At 46.8% G+C, this 19,890-nt stretch overlaps 1 protein-coding gene across 1 annotated transcript in view; it reads right to left on the reverse strand.

The window, feature by feature from the left end:
- Window positions 1-19,890, reverse strand: part of MYO10 (myosin X) — a 211,565-nt gene that overhangs the window by 30,086 nt on the left and 161,589 nt on the right. Inside the window, exons 20-25 of the mRNA XM_059416933.1 lie at window positions 9,488-9,612; window positions 9,279-9,393; window positions 2,480-2,586; window positions 1,513-1,722; window positions 1,091-1,136; window positions 1-315 (exon numbers count right to left, since the gene is read on the reverse strand). Coding sequence (XP_059272916.1) covers window positions 1-315; window positions 1,091-1,136; window positions 1,513-1,722; window positions 2,480-2,586; window positions 9,279-9,393; window positions 9,488-9,612 — 918 coding nt within the window. The remainder of the gene's footprint in view (window positions 316-1,090; window positions 1,137-1,512; window positions 1,723-2,479; window positions 2,587-9,278; window positions 9,394-9,487; window positions 9,613-19,890) is intronic.

Below are 19,890 nucleotides of genomic sequence, written 5' to 3' on the forward strand. Positions count from 1 at the left end.
GATGTTGCGGACGCACTCGTCGATCTCGTCGAAGTTGAGCGACTCCAGGAACTCCTGCGCCGCCCGGCACGCCTCGTCCTCCAGCCTCCTGAGCTCCTCGTCCCGCAGCCGCTGCAGCTTCTGCAGCGACGCCTCGGTCAGGGACAGCTCCTGCCGCTCCTTCATGCGCTGCAGGTCCTCGATCTCCTTCTCCAGGCGGAGGATCTCCTCCACCTGCTTGTTTTCCTTCTGCTTCTCCAGGTCCCGGCGCAGTTCCGCTTCCCGCTGACTCTTCTGCAAGGCTTCCAGCTCTTGCTGCTTCCTGGCGGCTTCCTCCTGGGCAGGAGAGGAAGGAAGGGGTCAGCAACGGTCGCCAGCACCAGGACGCGCATCGCTGCTTCTTCGCAATGAAGAATTGCGCGGAGATGGGCTCTCTATGGGCTGAACGGTGTGCCCCGTCCTCCGAACCGATACTGAAGCCCCGGTGTCCCAGAACACTGAATGTGTTATTTGGAGACAGGGCTCTTAAAGAAGGGATTATGTTCGAGTAAGACCACGAGGTGGGCTGGAACCCCATCTGCCCGGAGTCCTGGCAGATGGAGGAGATCCGGACACACACAGACACACCAGGGAGGCACGCACACAAAGGCAAGACCACAGGAGTACACAGTGAGAAGGCGGCCACGTCCAAGCTAAGGAGAGAGGCCTGGAGAGAAAGTGAATCAGCTGACACCTTCACCCTGGAGCAGGGCGGCGGCGGGGGGTGGGGGGTGGGGGTGGGTGGGTGGGGTGTCTCTAGCCTCCAGAATCGTGAAACAACACTTTTTTGTTTAATCCCGGCAGGCTGAGTGGTACTATGTTAGGGCAGGCGAACTAACACAGCGGTCAGGCGGCTTCACAGAGATGCTGCTGTCCGGGTTCACATTTAAACCTTACACATTCACAAAGTTTTACTCAGTGGTAACGAGCTGCATCAGCAACATCGCCTTTAAAATCTTTCTTCTTGTATCTTTACACTTTGTTTTCCCTTTGAATCCTTTCACCCGGGTGTTTGAAGTGGGAAGGAAGGGAAGGGGCACACGAGATAGCACGGGGTCAAGGGCATGCTTACCTGTTGGGCGCGGAGCTCAGCCTCTCTTCGTGCCCTCTCTCTTTCTCTAAAAGTGTAAAGGAAAAAGGAGGTGAAAATAACCATAAGCAATGACACACACACATACACACACACACACACACACACACACACACACAACCGCGAAAGCACATTTCCAAGGGAGAGCTACCTTTTTAAAGAAAACTTTGCTAAACACAACAAGGTTAGAGACTTCTGGTCAATTATGCATTCTGTGCATGCATTAAATGCACAGAACTCGGAATTTTATATCCAAGGAATTTTATGTCCAAGCCACCCAGAGGTAATGTTTCAAACAGCAGGTTCTGCAGCATCCACTGGGGATTCTTGCTGCAAGAATGGAAATTGACCTTGTAACTCACAAGGTGTCCTTCTGCCTCATCCGAGCAGGAAAGCTAGTGTACCTCTCCTCTTCCTCCCGTTTCCTCTTTTCTTCCTCCTCCCGTTTCTCCGCCAGCAGCTGTCTGTAAATTCTCCGAGCAATCTGACCTCGGAGTCGCTTCTGGAAAACCACGGCGGCTTTCTTCAGGTGCAGAAATCTCCTCCTCAGAAGGAATGCTCTGTAGTTCTTCTGTATGATCACCACGCAGTCCAGGACCTTTCTGTATTGCTTTCTGAAAATGAAAACAAAAGCAGAACAGGATAGTTTTTGAGGGAATGAGGCTCTGAGCTCTTCAATGAGTTTCCATTAATGCTGTAAGACAAAAGAAAAGGGCCAGGTTTTGAACGTCTCATTATAGCGGCAGGAGCGGACAGGAGGTCCCTGTGGACAAAACAAAACAGAAGGAAAACAAAAGCATAAGAACACACAAAACTAAAGCAAGAACCTTATCATTATCTTGGCTGAAACTAAATAAGTCCATAACCCTTAATGCTGACTTGGAAGAGTCCTGGGAGGGGCTGGACTGTAAACAGCACCAAAAAAGATTTGTTGCAGTCTCCCGTCCTCATGAGGGGGAAGAAAAAAAGGCCACAGCACCATGGTCCTGTACTTCAGAAAATGGAACAATTTCTTACAGCAGGTGGGTCCACAGAGACGGACAGAGCTCCAGCTCACAAGGCGAGAAGCCACCTCGCTGAGCAAACACGGGAGAGGGGAGCCCTCTGTGGACCCAACAGGCCAAGAGCCAAGTCAACAGCCAGGCTGCCCGGCTTCAATACATGACACAGAGGAACTGGGTATCTCTGCCCTGTCCCCTCCTGTCACTGGTCTACTGGAGACATCAGGAGACCCTTGCCTACATTCCTCCCGGGTCAAGCCCACTGGGCATCTGGCATCGCTAGTTAGGAGCGCTGCCCTGAGACTCTCCACAGCCTGGTCCTGACCTCCGTCCAGGTCTGATGGAGGTCTCCCCTCGGTGTGCTTCTTACCGTGCCAAGTAGCCCAAGATGTGGGCCCGGATCACCATGGCCGCCCTCGTAACTTCCTCCTCCCGCTGCTTCTCCAGTTTCTGCTCCAGGGACTCTCGAAGGAAGACCTGGCCGGGGGAAAAGGAGGCATCAGAAGCCAAGAACGTGGCTGGTAACAGGAGGTTCTCTGAGTCCGAGACAGCTTCTGGAGGCCATGCCTCTCTCTCCGTAAATGTGCTCCAAACACATTTCCAAGGACAACAATGGTTCTCCAGCTCCCTGTGGGGGAGGGCTGCTTTGTTTTTTTTAAACTTTCCAGCTGTCATGTCCTAAGATATTTGAAAAATACAGTAAAAATATATTGCTAGGAATAAAAAGCAAAGATATAGAAAATACAAGTTCCCCCTGCCTTTTTGGGGTGGGGGGGGGTATTAGCTCCAACAGGCACAGAGGACTATGAAGTTGCCATCAAAGTTTATAGTCACTTAAGTGGGACAAATAGTTTACGGACCAGCACCAGTCCCACATAAAGTGTGAGTCACAAGGAACAGAGAGATGCCCTATGTTACGGAAGGAAAGAAGGAAAGGGAAGGAGGAGGAAAAATATTCAGGAACTTTGGATTTTATGTTACTTTAATAGCGCATGGAAACTCTCTCTGCATGACTGAGAAGTCATTACGATCACGGTGTCTTGGCCTCAAAAACTTTAATGCACATTAAAAAAAAAATTGACATTCAGAATGTAATCCTGAGGGCACCTGTGACTCAGTGAGTGAAGTGTCTGCCTCCGGCTGAGGTCGCGATCCCTGGGATGGAGCTCAGCAGATGTGGCAGGCTTTCCTGCTCAGAGGGGAGTCTGCTTTTCCCTCTTTCTCTGTCTCCTACCACCCCAGCCCCTGCACCCCCTCCCCAGCTCATGCTCTCTAATAGATAAAGAAATCTTAAAAAAAAAAAAAAAGTATCTCTGAAAACCAAGTTTAAAATGAGAATTGAACCATTTTTGCTTCATCTCAGTTTGACCCTCACAAGAATGCAGAATTGGGACAAAACAGATCATAGCCATTTGCTGGCCTATTTCTGGTACCAGGCGCCTCAATCCTAGGCTTACTAAATAAGGAAACTGTCTTTGCTAATTGGCACTCTGTATCAGAATTCCTAGTATTTGAAAGGATGTGAAAACATTAAGACCTTCCCTCAATCAAGCCAGCTTTTAATTTTATAATTTCAGATTTACTGCCTGCATGAGAAATTCTGAATGATTTCCTAGAAAAACTAGTGCCAAAATATTTTCGTGCTTTTCCATGAACGGTCAGCCTGGATGCATTTCGGAGGTGGTGGGCGGGAAGCTAATGGATGCTCTCGCTCACTCATGATGCTCTGATTTATGCTTCTGTCAGTCATTCTGGCCAATCATGATGCATTCTGTTTTCTTAGTAGCACAGTTTCCCAAACACTCTGCTCTGTCTCTTCCAAGACATTTGGGCAAAAAAAGCAAATAAAGAATCCTACCAGCAGGTGACTCACAGAAGGTTTACCTCCTTGTGCTCTGGGTTCCTGAGCACTTGCAAACTCTACCACAAATAATTCCCCTAGAAAAGTTTCTCATACAACCCTTTTCCTATAGTTGCAATTACAGGCTCTATTGATGCATGATGCCTCTTTGGCCAAAATAAATAAATAATTTTTAAAAAGGCAAGTATAAAGCTTATTTATTTGAAAATAATAAAAAGTTTCAGAACTAGGAATCTCTGAAGCAGTTTTCATCAAGATTAGACTTACAAGAAGTATTTAAACTTCTTTGAGGTTTTTTTCAGCATTAAAGATCTTACTCTAATGCTGTAGCTCTGGTGAGTATTTAAAAGGACAAAAGTCACATCTTGGGGAAGCATGATGGCGGTGGGGCTTTCACAAAACAAAATACCAGTTCTCACAAGCAAATAGCTTTATGAAGGGAAGAGTGTGTCTCACCTTTCTAGAAGTCTACAGAATGTCTCCATTTGAATCGGAATCAGAGAAATACCTGCTTTAGTATTAAGTTTCATGCCCATCCCAAAGAGTTCTCTGCCCTGCCTAGTAAATTTACTGCCCCATCATCCTCTAGATATTCTTCCACTAACCCAAGGGGCAAACAAATAGAGCAGAATACTCTTAGAGACCCATCTCTGCTTAAGAACATCCACCCTGAATTCATGCAAGGACACACGGAAAGCCATGTCAGTTCTCCCAGCCGAGCAGTGAGCAGTGGCCATAACCCATCTTCCTGGGACGTGGCCAAGATGGAGCCTGCGCGACCCAGCAACTGACTGTGACGGCAAGTGCTGCCCTGAGTGGGTGCCTTCGAGTGGCTCAGCAAAGGGCAGTGCCCACTCAAGGGACTACCCTGGGGAACTCAACTCAACATACAGTATGAACAATTTCATCTGGCCTTTTTTTATCTTTATCCCAATAGCTCAAGAGCCCAAGGATTATTCCAGGAAGATATCTTTATAAGCAGTACCTCTTGCAGGCTTTGTGGCCACAGAACAGAGGGAAAAAGGTCTGGCAACAGAGTCCACTTGGTCAGAAAAATGAAATGTATCAGAGTCACAGAGAAGTGGGAAGAGTCAAAACCAGGTCACCCTCAACTCAACCTCACAGCGGGGACACACAGGGGGATGTTCTGGACGGGCTGTTCACCGGAGGTTCAGCCAGGATTTCTGGCTTCTTTAGGAATGCTTCCCCAGAAGATACGAGTTCTTGCCTTCCAAGAACTAAATGTGTTTTTATGTGAGCCAACTAATTCAGATGCGTTTAACTCATTGACTACAACACTGTCGACGTTTCCTTGTCGTGTGTGGTGGGAATTTCTCTACCAAAAGATTCGGATGTTCATTAGTTGTCAAGGCTTTAAATGCAAAGACCTTCTGGCAGCAACATGACCAAAACACACACTCGTGTATGATTAAGTCAAACAGTGGTCAAGGTCAAAGCTATTTAGTGGACACGACTCAAACGCTCTGATGCTTACATTTTCTTCCCAATGTTTCTGTCAACTCTCAAGTTTCCGTCCTACTTCTATCTCCAACTGGTCACCAATTAAAGTTTAATTCCTCTTTAAAGATGTCCTCATCTTGAATGCTTCCCTGAAATTTCAGTCCACAGTGAGGTCTCTCTTAGAGAAGCAATGTTTTTATTCCTAGAGATGACACCATATGATTTACTGGCGGCACGTGGAGGTCTTCTCTCCCAGGAACATAGTAAACTGAAGGGCAATGTCATCATGTCTCTGTGTCCCCTGTGCTATGCCTGGGTTCAAGCCTTGCTTGGACCTCATTTCCATAATGTAACTGGAATTGTATGTGAAGTTGGATTGGTTCCTGAGAGCTCAAAGAAGAGACCAGTACTGTCTGAGACATCACGATATTTGGTGTTACTCCACTGTATAAGGCAGCGGGATAGGAGGAGGGTATCCACTGAGAAAGAACGCAGTATCTTTTTGATTACAAAGTCAGACCAGGTGACATTGTATTGTCAAGTGTTCCATTTGAACTGTCTTTAGAAAGTTTCCCCGAGGGACTAAATGGGTGATACCCTTGTTCCATCCCTTACAATTTTCCAGCACTCACCAGACATTGCCTGAGCTCCTACTCTGTACACTGTGTAGAAGAATGAACAATTTATTCTGTCCCCTGGGTGATGTAGAAAGTCAACAAGCAACACCAAGATGGCACAAGACAATGGCCGAATGTCACAACGGGACTGATGTAGAGGACAGAGGGGGGCTTGGCTCAGTTTGGGGGTGTACTTCTCGTGCAGGGTGCAATGGAGAATGTCAAAAGAGATTCCGGCCCAAGTCCATGTCTAAGCGGAGACTGGAAGGATGAGTCAGATAAACAGGGGGTTAAGTGGGCACCGGAGGAAGGAGAATTCCAGGGAGAAAGACCTATACACCTGTGAGGACACATCCTGAGGTGACCCCCAATAACTTACACCCCAGTTTAATGTGGGTGGAAACGGACTTCCTTCTAGCAAACAGGATATGAGAAAGTGATGGGATCTCGCTTCTGGGAACACATGAATTATAAAGACTCCGGCTGAGGAGACCACAGCCAGACTCTCCTGCCGGCCTTAATGACATGAGCCGCCATGTTGTTGGACGGATCACGTGGTCAGAAACTGCTGGGGCCTCTGGGAACTCAGAGCAGCCTGGGTGGCAGCCAGCAAGAGAACAGGGACCTCAGTCCTACAGCTGCAAAGAACCAGCTGCTGGCACCGCATAAGCCTAGAAGACGACCCCAAGCTCCAAAAGGGAACGCAACTGCAGCTGACCCCGACTGCAGTTTGGGAGACCCTGACAGAGGCCCTGGTGAGGCCGTGCCTGGAGCCCTGACCCATGATAGCGTGGGGGGATTAAAACGTGTGCTGTTAGAGCAGGTACGTCCGTGGTAGCTTCTTACACCGCAACAGGTAACTAACCCAACCCCTTTGCATGCTGTCGTTACCCTGTTGGATATTTGGATCTTAAATCCCTGCCAGGGTGAAACTGCTCAAGAGGAGAAGAGCCTGGGCTGCCCGGGTGGCTCAGACGGAGGAGCACGCGACTCTCGATTTCAGCTCAGGTCATGATCTCAGGGTCCTGAGATCAAGATTGAGCTCCACGTCAGTAGGGAGTCTGCTTGAGGGAGTCTCTCTCTCTCTTTCTCTGCCCCTCCTTCCAACTCTTTCTCTCTAAAGTAAAGAAATCTTAAAAATAATAATAATAATAATAATAAAGTTAAGAGTAGAAGAATAGGTCCATTCTACACTTTCCTTTGCTGAGGGTCCCCACGCGACCCCGCATCCTCGTCACTGATGTGATGGACGGAATGTCTGTGCCCTCTCCATGCCCGATTCGGACGCAGAGCCTCTAGGAAGTAATTAGGTTTGGATGATGTCGGGAGGGTTGGGCTCCCTGATGGAATTCATGCCCTCTAAGAGGAGGGAGAGGAGCCAGAGCTCACCACCGTGTGAGGACCCTGCTTGCAGACTTGCAGCCTCACGAACTCTGAGAAATGAACATCCAGTTCTTTAGTCACCCAGTCGGTGCTGTGCTGTTAGAGCAGTGCGAACGGACTGAGCCAGTCAGCGAGTCTCCTTCCTCGCCCTCCCGTCCCCCCCTTTTTTGAGAGCAAGAGAGTGAACTGGAGTAGGGAGGGACAAAGGGAGAAAAAAAAAATTTTTTTTTTAAAGAATTTATTTGCCAGAGAGAGACAGCGAGAGAGAGAACACAAGTAGGGCAGTGGGACAGGGAGAAGCAGGCCTCCCACAGGGCGGGGAGCCCGATGCGGGGCTCGATCCCAGGACCCCGGGATCAGGAGACATTAAACAGCCTCCACACTCAGGGCTGAGCCCAACACGGGGCTCAAGCATGACCCTGAGATGATGACCTGAGCCAAAATCAAGAGCTGGACAGTCAACTATCTAAGCCACCCAGGGATTCCCTTTGTCCCCCATTTTTTAAACAATTTTTTTTAAGATTTTATTTATTTACTTGACAGAGAGAGATCACAAGTAGGCAGAGAGGCAGGCAGAGGGAGAGAGAGGAGAAGCAGGCTCCCTGCAGAGGAGGGAGCCCGATATAGGGCTTGATTCCAGGACCCCGGGACCATGACCTGAGCTGGAGGCAGAGGCTTCAACCCATTGAGCCACCCAGGCGCCCCTCCCTCATGTTTTAAAGAAAGAAATTCTCTGGTTAAAAACAATGTAATAGGAGTGGAAACGAAAATACTTTTTGGGTTCTGCACTGCTACTGGGAAGACCAGGAGGATGAGGCATAAGGAATGCCTCTTACTTTCGAGTCCCTCCAAACACTCAACAGTCAACCCCTCAGCTGCCTGCCTTTCCGTGACAAGTGCCATTTCTGTCTTCCTGTGTGACGAGGCCCAGAGTGGAGGGAAGAAAACGAGTGAATGGCAAAGGAAGATTCTGGCAGCTCCTTGATACAAGGAGGACAGCTCACACGACCAATGTGACGGCTAACTTTTGCTGTTGAGGCCAAACTGCCCCCCCCCCCCCGCTCCTGTCTGGAATAAACAGGATCCAGGCCTCATCTCAGCCACACCAGCATGTTCCAAACATGACCTTCGCTTGGTCTACTAGACTGGCTTTTTGTCAGCCTACGAGATCTCTGAGTGTTGGCCAGTTCCTTGCATGACAGCTCCCAGCGGGGCAGGGACAGCAGGCAGCATTCAGAGTACCAACAGTCAGAAGGGTCTGGGCTCTCGCTTCTCTGAAGTCGGAGGCTGCCCGGCACTTCCTGGAACTGAACTGCCCATCAGCCCAAATGTGCCGACTGCCTGAAGGAAAACACACACACATACACACACACACACACACACATACACACACACACACGCACGCACGCACACACACTCCGGGCCCCAGGTTTCAGAAAACCGAGTTCCTGACAAGTCAAGGACTTCAGATATAACACTAACTGTCTTGAGGACAAAAGACTATGGTGGGCATGGCACCGTATCGTCCCCCACGTTCAAAAGTCATAAAAATCATTTGTTAGCAGTCACACAGGACACCTGTCCCAACATCGCCCAGGAGTTTGATGGGACGAATATTTTTTTTTTTCCTTTAAGATTTTATTTATTTATTTGAGAGAGACAGAGAATGAGTGGGTGGGGAGGGGCAGGCAGGGGGAGAGGGAGAAGCAGGCTCCCCACTGAGCAGGGGTCCTGCCATTGGGGCTCCATCCTAGGGCCCCAGGATTGTGACCTGAGCAGAAGGCAGACGCTCTACCACCGAGCCCCCAGGTGCCCCCACCAGGCGAACGCCCTGTCCGTAACCTTACCTTGGTCTTGCCCAGCTGCCACTCGCTGTGGGAGGCGTCGTAGAGCTGCAGCAGGGCTGTGCACTTGCCCCTGATGTCCTCGGGCACAGCTGCGTTCCGCATCAGCACCTTATACCTGCCGCGGAAAGACGCCCCACGTCACCTTTCGCTACAATCCCTTTTCCCCAGCTGCTCTGAAAAGAAAGCGGACCTATGCAGCCCCGCCTTGCCTTTTGTAGAAATCCTGGAAGGGTCTCCGGACCGCGTAGCCTGCCTTCCGGATCCTCACCGTCTCCAGCATCCCGGAATACCGCAGCTGATTCAGCACGACTGCCTGGTCGAACTGCTCTGGCATCTGGAACGTTAGAAATGGTGAAATGATAAAGGGAACAAGGTCACCCCGCACCCCCCACGCCCCGATTCGCCCCCTGGAACCCATCACTGGGCTTCAGCAGCCACCCCTGAGCCCTTCCATTTTCCTGCAGTCCCAGACTTCACAACATCTCATCGGTAAATACTATCGATACCATTTCTTGATACAACCACAACGCCATTGTCAGATCTTAAAAAAAGACCAATAATTCCTAGTATTATCTCCATGTTCCCATTTCTGACTGTTTTAATGAGGATCATAAACATACTGCCATTTTTAACAGTGTTTCAAAGAACCTAAAAAGTGTCATCTGAGGTCACTTTATTTCCTTTTTTGAACTTCCATTTCCAGGAACTGAAAGGCATGTTTCTAGTCAAAGAATAGAGGGACCCAGTGAGGGGTGGAGGGCGGGGTGGGGAGTGGGGGGGAGAGAAAGCACACCAGTGGAGGAAAAAAGACAAAAATAGAGGTCTCGTTTTCTCAGTATCTAGTCAAATCTTCTGTGTGCTGAAAGCTCTACACGGTGACCCCTAGGTAAATGAATCCCAGAAAATCCAAACCAAAGACACACCAAAAAAAAAAAAAAAAAATTATTAAACCCAAACTTCATGTCCTGAAATGCGTTCTCTTATCCACGCCATTGCCAAACAATCTGGCAGTGTGAACAGGACAATGGTCTTTCAGGGGAAAGCCCAAAAGTAGGCCGCTTACCACTTGCGGCTTTTTGGGCAATGATTTGTTTTTTAATCCAAAGAGCCATTCCCTTGAACTAATTTGTACTTTATCCTACACAACTGTGAATAAAATGACTGAAAAGGGGCAGAAGAGAATAGAAGGTCACCGTTAAACAGTGGGGAAAAAAAAATGGCTTAAATTTGCAGTCCTTAAAAGCGCGGTCATTAACACAAATTTAGGCTTAAAGCCACGTTCTCCCGCAGGCTCCCCAAACTAGCAAAGAATAAATTTGAAGAATGTTCTGCCAATCTCTCCTACAGCTTGTGATGGAACAGCCTGAATATCATCTCCTGCAGGCTGACCTCTCTTATATTTAATTTAATTCCTTCTACAAACAATGTGGTCAACTTGTCTTTACTCAGCAGTATTCTACCCAAGGACAGCCAATACATTAGGGCAAATGTCCAAAAAAGTGTGGCGCCCTGGTTTTTAGTCTTGATTATTTAAATATCCCTGGAAAAGTAAGAAAAACATAAAAATAAGAAAAATCAGCCTCGGTTACTCTTATGCCTTATCTTTATGTTATAAAAAATGGAGAGAGGCAACGGTTCTAGAGGTATTCGGTTAACATGCTTCCGTTCTATTATCTGGACTCTAATCTGGGCAGCAGCCATCCACAAAGACTATCACAGAGCGAACGTGAAACACACAGAGAATAAAGCATCAGGTTTACTCGACTTGTTAATTTCATCATCAGACACCAACTAATTTAATATTCCATCACCGGACGCTCAAAGACTTTTCTTAATCTCTCCCCATACCTGAACCACCCAGTTTTTCCGTGCGTCTTTTCTTCCAATCCCTATTTAACAACGTCACCACGATTCCTTAGTTTGGCACCAGTTCCTAGAACGTCCTAAAAAATATTACAAAAGGGACCCCCACTCCATCCAAAAAAAGTTCAGCTGCACTCACCATCCTCAGCCTCTCCAAGGAACATTCCACCTTCGGCTTGGCTCTGGGGCCAAAATTCATATGGAAAACGCCTGCCACACTGACCTTTCTGCCACAGCTAAAGACACTGAACAATAATGAACACCATTCCTGTGCTTTAAAAAGTGCTCGGTTGCCATGACAACCCCTTCCATTCTCGGGCTAATTAGGGTGGTGTGGTTGTAGGATTTCATACAGCCCAGGGAGGGAGGCAGGGCGGGAGGGAGCCACCAGGAGTGGCCACTCCTTCCAAGCTCGCACTGCGATTGTGTTTCTGGCCCTTCCTAGTAATTTAACCAGGAAGGGGGGATCTAGAGGCAGATTGTCGCCATGGGCAACCCGCACAGCACTCAAGAGGTTGGGGAGGGGGGTAAGCCTGTATTTCCATCAGTGCTTCTCTTTTTAATTTCTACTTCCTCCTCTGGTGAATTTAATGTTCAAAGATGACCCAGCTGGGGGATGGCCACGTCACAGCTTACAGGCATTTTCCTTCCCAAACTTCCCCCGCGTACACGTCTTCCCTGCGAATTAGTCTTCCGGGGCTGGAGTTTGCTCTGACGGTGGCTGCTTCAAGTTTTGATGGCAGCAGATAATATGGATTTTGCAAGAAACAGCTATAAAACAGTCTGGGCTTTAAACACCTACTATGTGCAAGGGTCCATGGTTCATGCTTGAAGACTAAAAAAAAGTGGGGGGGGGGGCGCTAGATTTTTTTTTCCCTTTAATCAACAAGCCCCGCCAGGGCGCTGCATTTATTACAACTGATGAACCCACAACGGCCCACCACCAGCACCCGGAGCCCACACTTATCAGGGCTCGCTGTTGTGCAGCGAAGGGTTCTGATGCACAAGGACATACATCCACCATTAGAGGAGTTAAAGGGTCCTACAGAGTAGTTCCACTGCCCTAAAAATCCTCTGGGCTCCGCCTACTCATTTCTACCTCCCCCAACTCCTGGGCAAGCACTAATCTTTTCAGGCTCCCCTTAATTGCTTTTTTAACATTTAATTTTTAATTTTTTTTAAGATTTTTAAATTTATTTGAGAGAGAGAGAGACAGAGAGAGAGAGCACGATCAGAGGGCGGGGGAAGGCAGGGTAGAGAGAGAAGCAGACTCCCCGCTGAGCCGGGAGCCCAACATTTAATTCTTTAAAGAGTAGTTTGAGGCTCCCAGGGATACTGAAAGGAAGATGCAGAGATTTCCGTGTGGCCCCTGCCCCCACATGCGCTCCTGCCCCCACATGCGTAGCCCCACAGGCGGCGGCCTTCTGTTTCCCAGAACCCTTCCATTTAGAAGGGTGGCAGGTATACCAACCCTCATTCCTTACATAGCAGAAAGCCGCATAGAAAACCATATCAAACATTAAAATTAAGCTTCTCAGGAATGCAGAAGAAAGTCAAGTATGAGGATGTAGGGGAGACACATAATTTGAACCCCGATCTGACCCAGCATCTGGGCTCTACCACCGGTTCGCAGCTGCAGGGGAACAACCATTCTACGGAGAACGCAGCTCAGACAACAGCCACGAGGCCGAACGAGAACCCAGCGTGTCCCGTGGCTAGTCTGGGACAGAGCGGGGCGCGAGGGACCTGGGCGGCTGTGCTTCTTGTGTCCAGCTTTGATGGCAACTGTTTTCCAGATAAGGAGCCAACTGAGGCTTAGGGTGAGAGATAAATGCAGCCAGACCTGAGGTATACAAAGATCCCTTTGTTGGCAGCGCCAAAATGGGAAACAAGACCCAACGAGTGGCCGGGGGTATTCTGATAATCGGGCACATCACGAAATACTATGCAGCCATTAAGACCAAGACCATGTGAAAGCCGCACCAGTAGACTCCGGGCCTTTGGCAAGCTGAGAAAAGATGCAGGAAAGTATGCATAACAGCCTCATTTTTGTAAAACAAGGACCTCAGCAAAAAAACCCAAAGGAACAACAACAACAACAACAAACAACAAACCACCAAAAACCAAAAAAAAAAAAACCCACCCTATTTATTGTACGTGCATGAAGATACAGGCATACGTCGTTTTATCATGTTCACAGACCCTGTGTTTCTCACAAATTGAAGGTTTGTGGCAAAGCCGTGCCCAGTCTGCCGGCACCATCTTCCCAACAGCATTTGCTCCCTTGTGTCACATTTGGGTGATTCTTGGAATATCTCAAACTTTTTCATTGTGACCAGTGATTATGACTTGCTGTAAGCTCAGATTAAATTAAGTATTATACTTTCTTAAAGACCTAATGCTACTGCACACTTAAAGGACTACAGAATAACGTAAATCTAATGTTAGAGGTCGTGGGAAACCAAAATAGTCATCTGGCTTGCTTTTTGTGATATTCACTTCACTGCAGAGGTCTGCAACCAAACCCGCAGTATCTCTGAGGTCCTCCTGTCTAAGTCTCGGTACACATGTGCAGAAAAGCACAGGAACACTCATGCTCGCCCCTTTCTGGGACAAGAGGGTATTGTTGTGGATGCTGGGAAGAAAGGTTGCTAGGAATAAAAGGGAATGAAATATCAGGCTGCACTGAACGAAGAAAATAATCATGTATACACAATATGATTATTCTTCTACTTGACTATATATCTTTGAAGATATTTAATAAATAACATTTTTTTAAACAAGGTAAAAACCCAGATATCGAGTGGATTCTAATGGCCCTGTATGGAACAGAGGGAAGGGAAAGAGAAGGAGGAAGATCAAGTGTGAAGCTACGAGAAAGATACTTAAAAGTAGAAATTAGCTAAACGGCCACCAACAAATGAGGGCTTACGGGTGCCCAGCTGGCTCAGTCGGGAGCGCATGTGACTCTTGATCTCGGGGTCGTGAGTTTGAGTCCCACAGTGGGTGTAGATTACTTTAAAAAAAATAAAACCAAAACAAAAACCCAAAGGAATGGATAAATAAAATACCTATCTATTCACACAATGGAGTATTATTTGGTCTGAAAAGGAACAAAACACTAAAACATGCCACATGAACCCTTAGAACATTATACTAAGTGGAAGAAGCCCGTCACAAAAAATCATGTGTGTACTACAGGATTCCATCCATATGAAAGGTCCAGAAAGGGAACTGGGCAGACACTGAGTCGTGGCCGCCTAGGGCTGGTGGAAGCAGTGGGGGTAGGTATGTGTCGGCGGGGTGGGGTTGGGTTGGGGGGCAGGCCAACAGTAGGGGGTTTCTTTGTAAGCTGATGAGAAAGTTCTAAAATGGCCAGTGGTGATGAGAACACATTATTCATGAATATATAAAAACCCACCAAACTGTACACTTCAGAGGGGTCAACTGCAGGTATGTGAATTCTATCTCAACAAAGCCAGTTTTTTAAAGCCACACAAGACATGGAGGCATTTAAAATGGATAAGCTGGGGGGCTCCCGGGTAGCAGTCGGTTAAGCGTCCCACTCTTGGTTTCAGGTTAGGTCTTATTTCGGGTCCTGGGATCCAGCCCTGGGTCGGGCTCTGTGCTCAGCACAGAGTCTGCTTGAGATTCTCTCTCCCTCTCTCTCTGCCCCTCCTGCATGTGCTCACTCCCTCTAAAATACATATGTAAATCTTAAAACATAAATAAATAAAAATTTGAAAAATAAAATGGACAAGCAGCAGTGGGTATGAAGGGAGTCTTCCTGGAGAAAGGATGGAATGTATTTGTTTCAGGTAAGTCAGTTCTACAAATAATGATGATGATGATGATGACGACGATGATAATAATATTAATTGGGAAGACTATTTTTCCCTACCACCTTAAAAAGTAAGATTTCAGAATGTCCAGACGCAAATGACTGATTAGCAGGACATGCTAAGACCTACCCCCAAATCCAGTTATAATCCAGCCCTATCTTCTGCAGCTTCAAATCTAAATAAAGGGCAAGAGAAGTGCCGATACACAGGGACCCAGGACAAGGGAGGCTCTTCACAACCGGAGACAGAAATAAACGCATTTATGCATTAATGAATCTAATTACCCTGAACACTACCTAGCCTTTCATAATTTCATATATACTGCATAAAGATAATAAGGATGTCAGCGATTCTGGAAATCGCCCCCTGTCTACAGTATGAGGACATTCAATCCGTGCTTACAGAAGAAAACAGCGAGTTCATTACCGATGGACCCTCAAAGTTCTCGTGCTTCTCAGCATTTGAGAGATGTCTCAGGAACCAGGGGAGGAGTCCTGAGAACTCAAAAAGAGTGGGAACCTGGCTGGCCATGCAGAGGCCCATTGGGTATAGGGGGGCAGTCAGGACTTCAGGGAGAAGGCATTTCTCTACTCTGATCTGGGGGTGTGGGCAGGTTAGGACAGAGGATTCCATCTTATAGACAAGGAAACTCCAAGTTTCTCCCCTAGACTGAGAGCAACCTTCCAGGTAACAGCATGAAATGCCCCTGCCCCTGTCTGGACCCAACAAACATTTGGGTCCAGATTGGAGACTGGCTCTACTCTGCTTAGAAAATAACATGGTAGCAAAGCATAGGCTAAAACCAAACATGGGATCTGAGCAGTATACCAACAAGTGCCTTCCTTACTGTCCTTAGTAGCTCAATAGAAAAAAAAAATTCACTTTCTATCTTATAAGACTTAATTTCCCACCCCTCTGGTAGACTTTATCAAAGTGAGTAGTGTAACATTCTAAAATTAAAGAGTTCTATTTTTTCCTGTTTTGCTTTTTTTTTTTTTTTTTAATGGATCCTGACCTAGTTTCTCTATGTGAAATATCTTCGCCTTTATTTACACACATATTAGGCCTGCAACTGAGGAACTTATCTCATAGCCCACATTATGTTGGATTAGTCCTTGCCATCCTAAGGAATAGAAAATAACCTATTTAGTAAAAAGAACCCTTATATGATTCTTTATTTTGGTAAGTAAATACTGCAGTAGAGTAGGGGAAAGGCCCAACTAACCTTAAACAGAGAGGATTTACTATCTTAGGTGTATTTGTATTACCATTACTGGATATACTTTTGCTCTATTCACCTTTAAACATTAACCTCACCTCTGATAACCCTTCTTCAACTGCAGGAAAATCCAAGGTTCCAGAAAGGCTTATCCGAAGTCAATTACGTTATACTAATAAACTATCATTCCCAGCCCTGTAAATGACTGAGAAAGTCTTACAATGGGACGCCTGTCCTCACCTTACTAATTAACCAAAAAATTAATTAAAAAAAAAAGATGCAAGGCCTCTCCATCTTTATTTGCTGTGTTTGCTACATCAAACTATCAAAAGCGGTCCATAAATATTGAACCCAAGTTTATCGTGCTTTGAAGAGCTTTCAAAAGCGGGGTTACTAAACCGGCAATATAATTTTCCTGACCTTGAACAGGCACTAAACAAAAGCCCATTAAACTAGCGACAAAAGGTCTTTGTACTTACATCAGTCATTTCACTCCCGCACTGTGTACCACTTTGCACAGTTGTTGCCGCTCGCGGACTTCACTTCGGAGCGGAGAGGGAGAAACTAAGTTCCCCTAGAGAAGAGGCAACTCCCGCACCGCCCTCCCCCACCAGGTGAGGAACAGGAAGCAACACTGTGACATTGACTGCCAAACGCTGTGGTCAGTCCTGCAGGTCAGATCAGAGAGCATGGAAATGTCTCCCTCCCGGGGCACAGGCTTCGCGCCACAGCCTTCCCGGGGGAGCGCAGTCACCGACCCTCAGGAGAAAACGCTGGACTACTACACCCAGAAGCGGCTGCGTTCACCTCAGAGCCTCAAAACCCCCACTGCTCAACAGGAAAGGAGGAACCGGACCAGAGAACGAACACACACACACACACACACACACGCACGCACACACGCACGCATACACACTCACAGAATCCTTCCGAGGAGCAGTCCCCTGGTTAACAGACTCCCAGCACACACCACACCAAACTAAGGCAAAGGCTCCAATTTCCCATTCAAGGCCCTGGCATATGGCTCCAGTCTGCCTTCGGTCAACACACAGCTAGGTCAACGTGACATCTTGTTCACATTCTAGAGAACCCTAGATGTTTCTGGACTAAAGCTGTCACTTCCTGTCTTCCTCAGCCGGAGCTAGCCTCACCACCTGGATGTTCTCCCGTGGTCTCTGTTGAGTTTCATGGATATTTTAGGGGTCTCCCATACACCCCCTCTTCGATGCATAAATCTGTTCCTGAGGCATCTGACTGCTGCCATCTGTCACCTCCCCTTCCCTTGGTAGCACACGTGTACTTGCTTTAGGATGTGACCTCGACCATGCATCTTCTCATGTATTTTTGCATGTGTGTCTGTTAGACATACCCGTGTGAAGTCCCCATTAGAGGATACATTCCCTCAGGGGAGGGTCTGAATTTTATGAATTTCTCACTAAATTGCCTCCCTGACATACCACATACATACGCACTTAAACTACGGTGTTGCATAAGCAAAACTGTGGTTCTCTTTACAGCCTTTTCCAATGTACTTATTTGGCAAGGACTCAGAAATAATACCAAAAGACCGTTCGTAAAAGGAAAAATTGATTGACTTCTCTGTGAAAGACACTGTTAAGACAATGAAAAGACAAGCAACACACTGGGAAAATATTTTTAAAATATTTATCTGAAAAAATACTGTATCCAATATAGGGATATCCAATATAGGGATGACTACTACTCAAGAATATGAAAACCACCACCCGATGGGAAAAAGGAGGGGAAAGATCTGGACACTTCACCAAAGAAGATTTAGGGACAGCTACTGAGCATATAGAAAGATACTCCCTATAGGAAATTGCTGATTAAAACAATGGCACCACCACACACCTGCTAGAATGATTAAACCCGGAAAACCGAAAATACCCAGTGATGGCAAAGATACAGGAACAGTAATTCATAGTCAGTTGGATGCAAAATGACAGTCAACTTGGAAGACAGTTTCTCATAAAGCTAAACACTGTTTTCTATGATCCAGCAAGCGTGTTCCTAAGGATTTAGCCAACCGAACCAAATGCACAAACACCCGCAGGTTGAATGTTCACAACAGCTTCATTCCCAGCTGTCAAAATTCAGAAGCCATCAGGATGTCGTCCAGTAGGTGAACGGCCAAAGAAACTGTGGGATAGCCGTCTCATGGAACAGCATTCAGAGATTTTTTTAAAAGAGATGCCAAGTTTCCCCAAAACCTGGAGGGAGCTTAAACACAGTAAAACAGACTGAAATGAGCCGATATGTCTACTGCCTGATTCCAATTAGATGGGAATCTGCAAAAGGCAAAGCTACACAGACAGTAGAAGCAGCAGTGGTTCCCAGGACTCAGCGGGAAGGGAATGAGTAGGTAAAGCACAGGGAAATTTTAGGTTGGAGAAGCTGTTCTGTCGGATCCTGTGATGGTGGATACACCCCCTGATACATCTGCCAAGATCTGGAGAATTTTAATGCACAAGAGTGAATCTTGGAGGATACCAGGAAGTGATCTATATTGTAATAAAAGAATCTCCATGTATTACAGAGGCGTGAAAGGACCTCATTGAAGGACTGGGGCCGGGGCCCTCGTAAGGACCTTTGGAAATGGGCTCCGGAAGACTGAGGGCAAAGGGAGCCGCCCAGGTGCACTGCATTACAGCTCAGAGAGCTCTTCCCTGGGAATGACAGGATCACAATTCATTCCTGCTCTACAATTAAATAAATAAATGGATGGTGGAAGCCAGGTTTCTCACTATTGGAGTGCAAATTTTGCAAGAAAACTTTAACAAATTCTGTCCAACCCAATCAACCTGAGTTGATGACTTTTATGAAAACAGGAGCAGAGGGCGCCTGGACGGCTCAGTCATTAAGCATTTGCCTTGGGCTCAGGTCATGATCTCAGGGTCCTGGGATCGAGCCCCGCATTGGCCTCCCCGCTCTGCAGGAAGCCTGCTTCTCCCTCCCCTACTCTGCCTGCTTGTGTTCCTTCTCTCTGTGTCTCTGTGAAATAAATAAATAAAATCTTTAAAAAACAAACAAACAAACAAACAAACAAACAAAAAACAGGAGCAGAGAAACTCTGTTCTGGCGCTGGCTTAACTGGTCCTCTTAAGGATGCCAACCACAAGGTCCAAGCATTCCTCAAAACAAGTTTCTGGAGAACATGCCCGAAAAACAGCTCAATATCCCAGTCTCTTTTTTAACTACTTATAGGACCTAACCAGAATGTGTTTCTATAGGAAATGGTTCTACTAGAAAATACATTAACATAAATTTGTTATGTCAAGTTTGAGGATGACTTAAAAGAAATTGGGAAATAAAAGTAGTCTCCTTTCTCCATTAAATTATGGTTAAATGACAGAATAATGCACCCGAAGTTGGTGGTTTTGTTTTTTTGTTTGTTTTTTTAAAAATCAGAAGCACGGAGAATGTACACAGCGCAAATCCGACAGCTCTCCTGCAGAAAGCCACTCTGGCCAGCTTCCTGAGTCTCCGTCTGGACATATTCTATGCACGTACAAATACATGACTGTTGTGCTGTCTGCACACACCTACAAAGCACACATGCTTTGTTGAAAGAAAAAAAAAAAGGCAAATGAGAATATGCCCTACATTTTGTTCTCACCTAAAGGCATCACTGTTAGGACAGGCAAGTGTCCCACTTCTTTCCATTTCA

Source organism: Mustela nigripes, chromosome 12, assembly GCF_022355385.1.
Source record: "Mustela nigripes isolate SB6536 chromosome 12, MUSNIG.SB6536, whole genome shotgun sequence".
In the NCBI taxonomy this organism is placed as follows: domain Eukaryota; kingdom Metazoa; phylum Chordata; class Mammalia; order Carnivora; family Mustelidae; genus Mustela; species Mustela nigripes.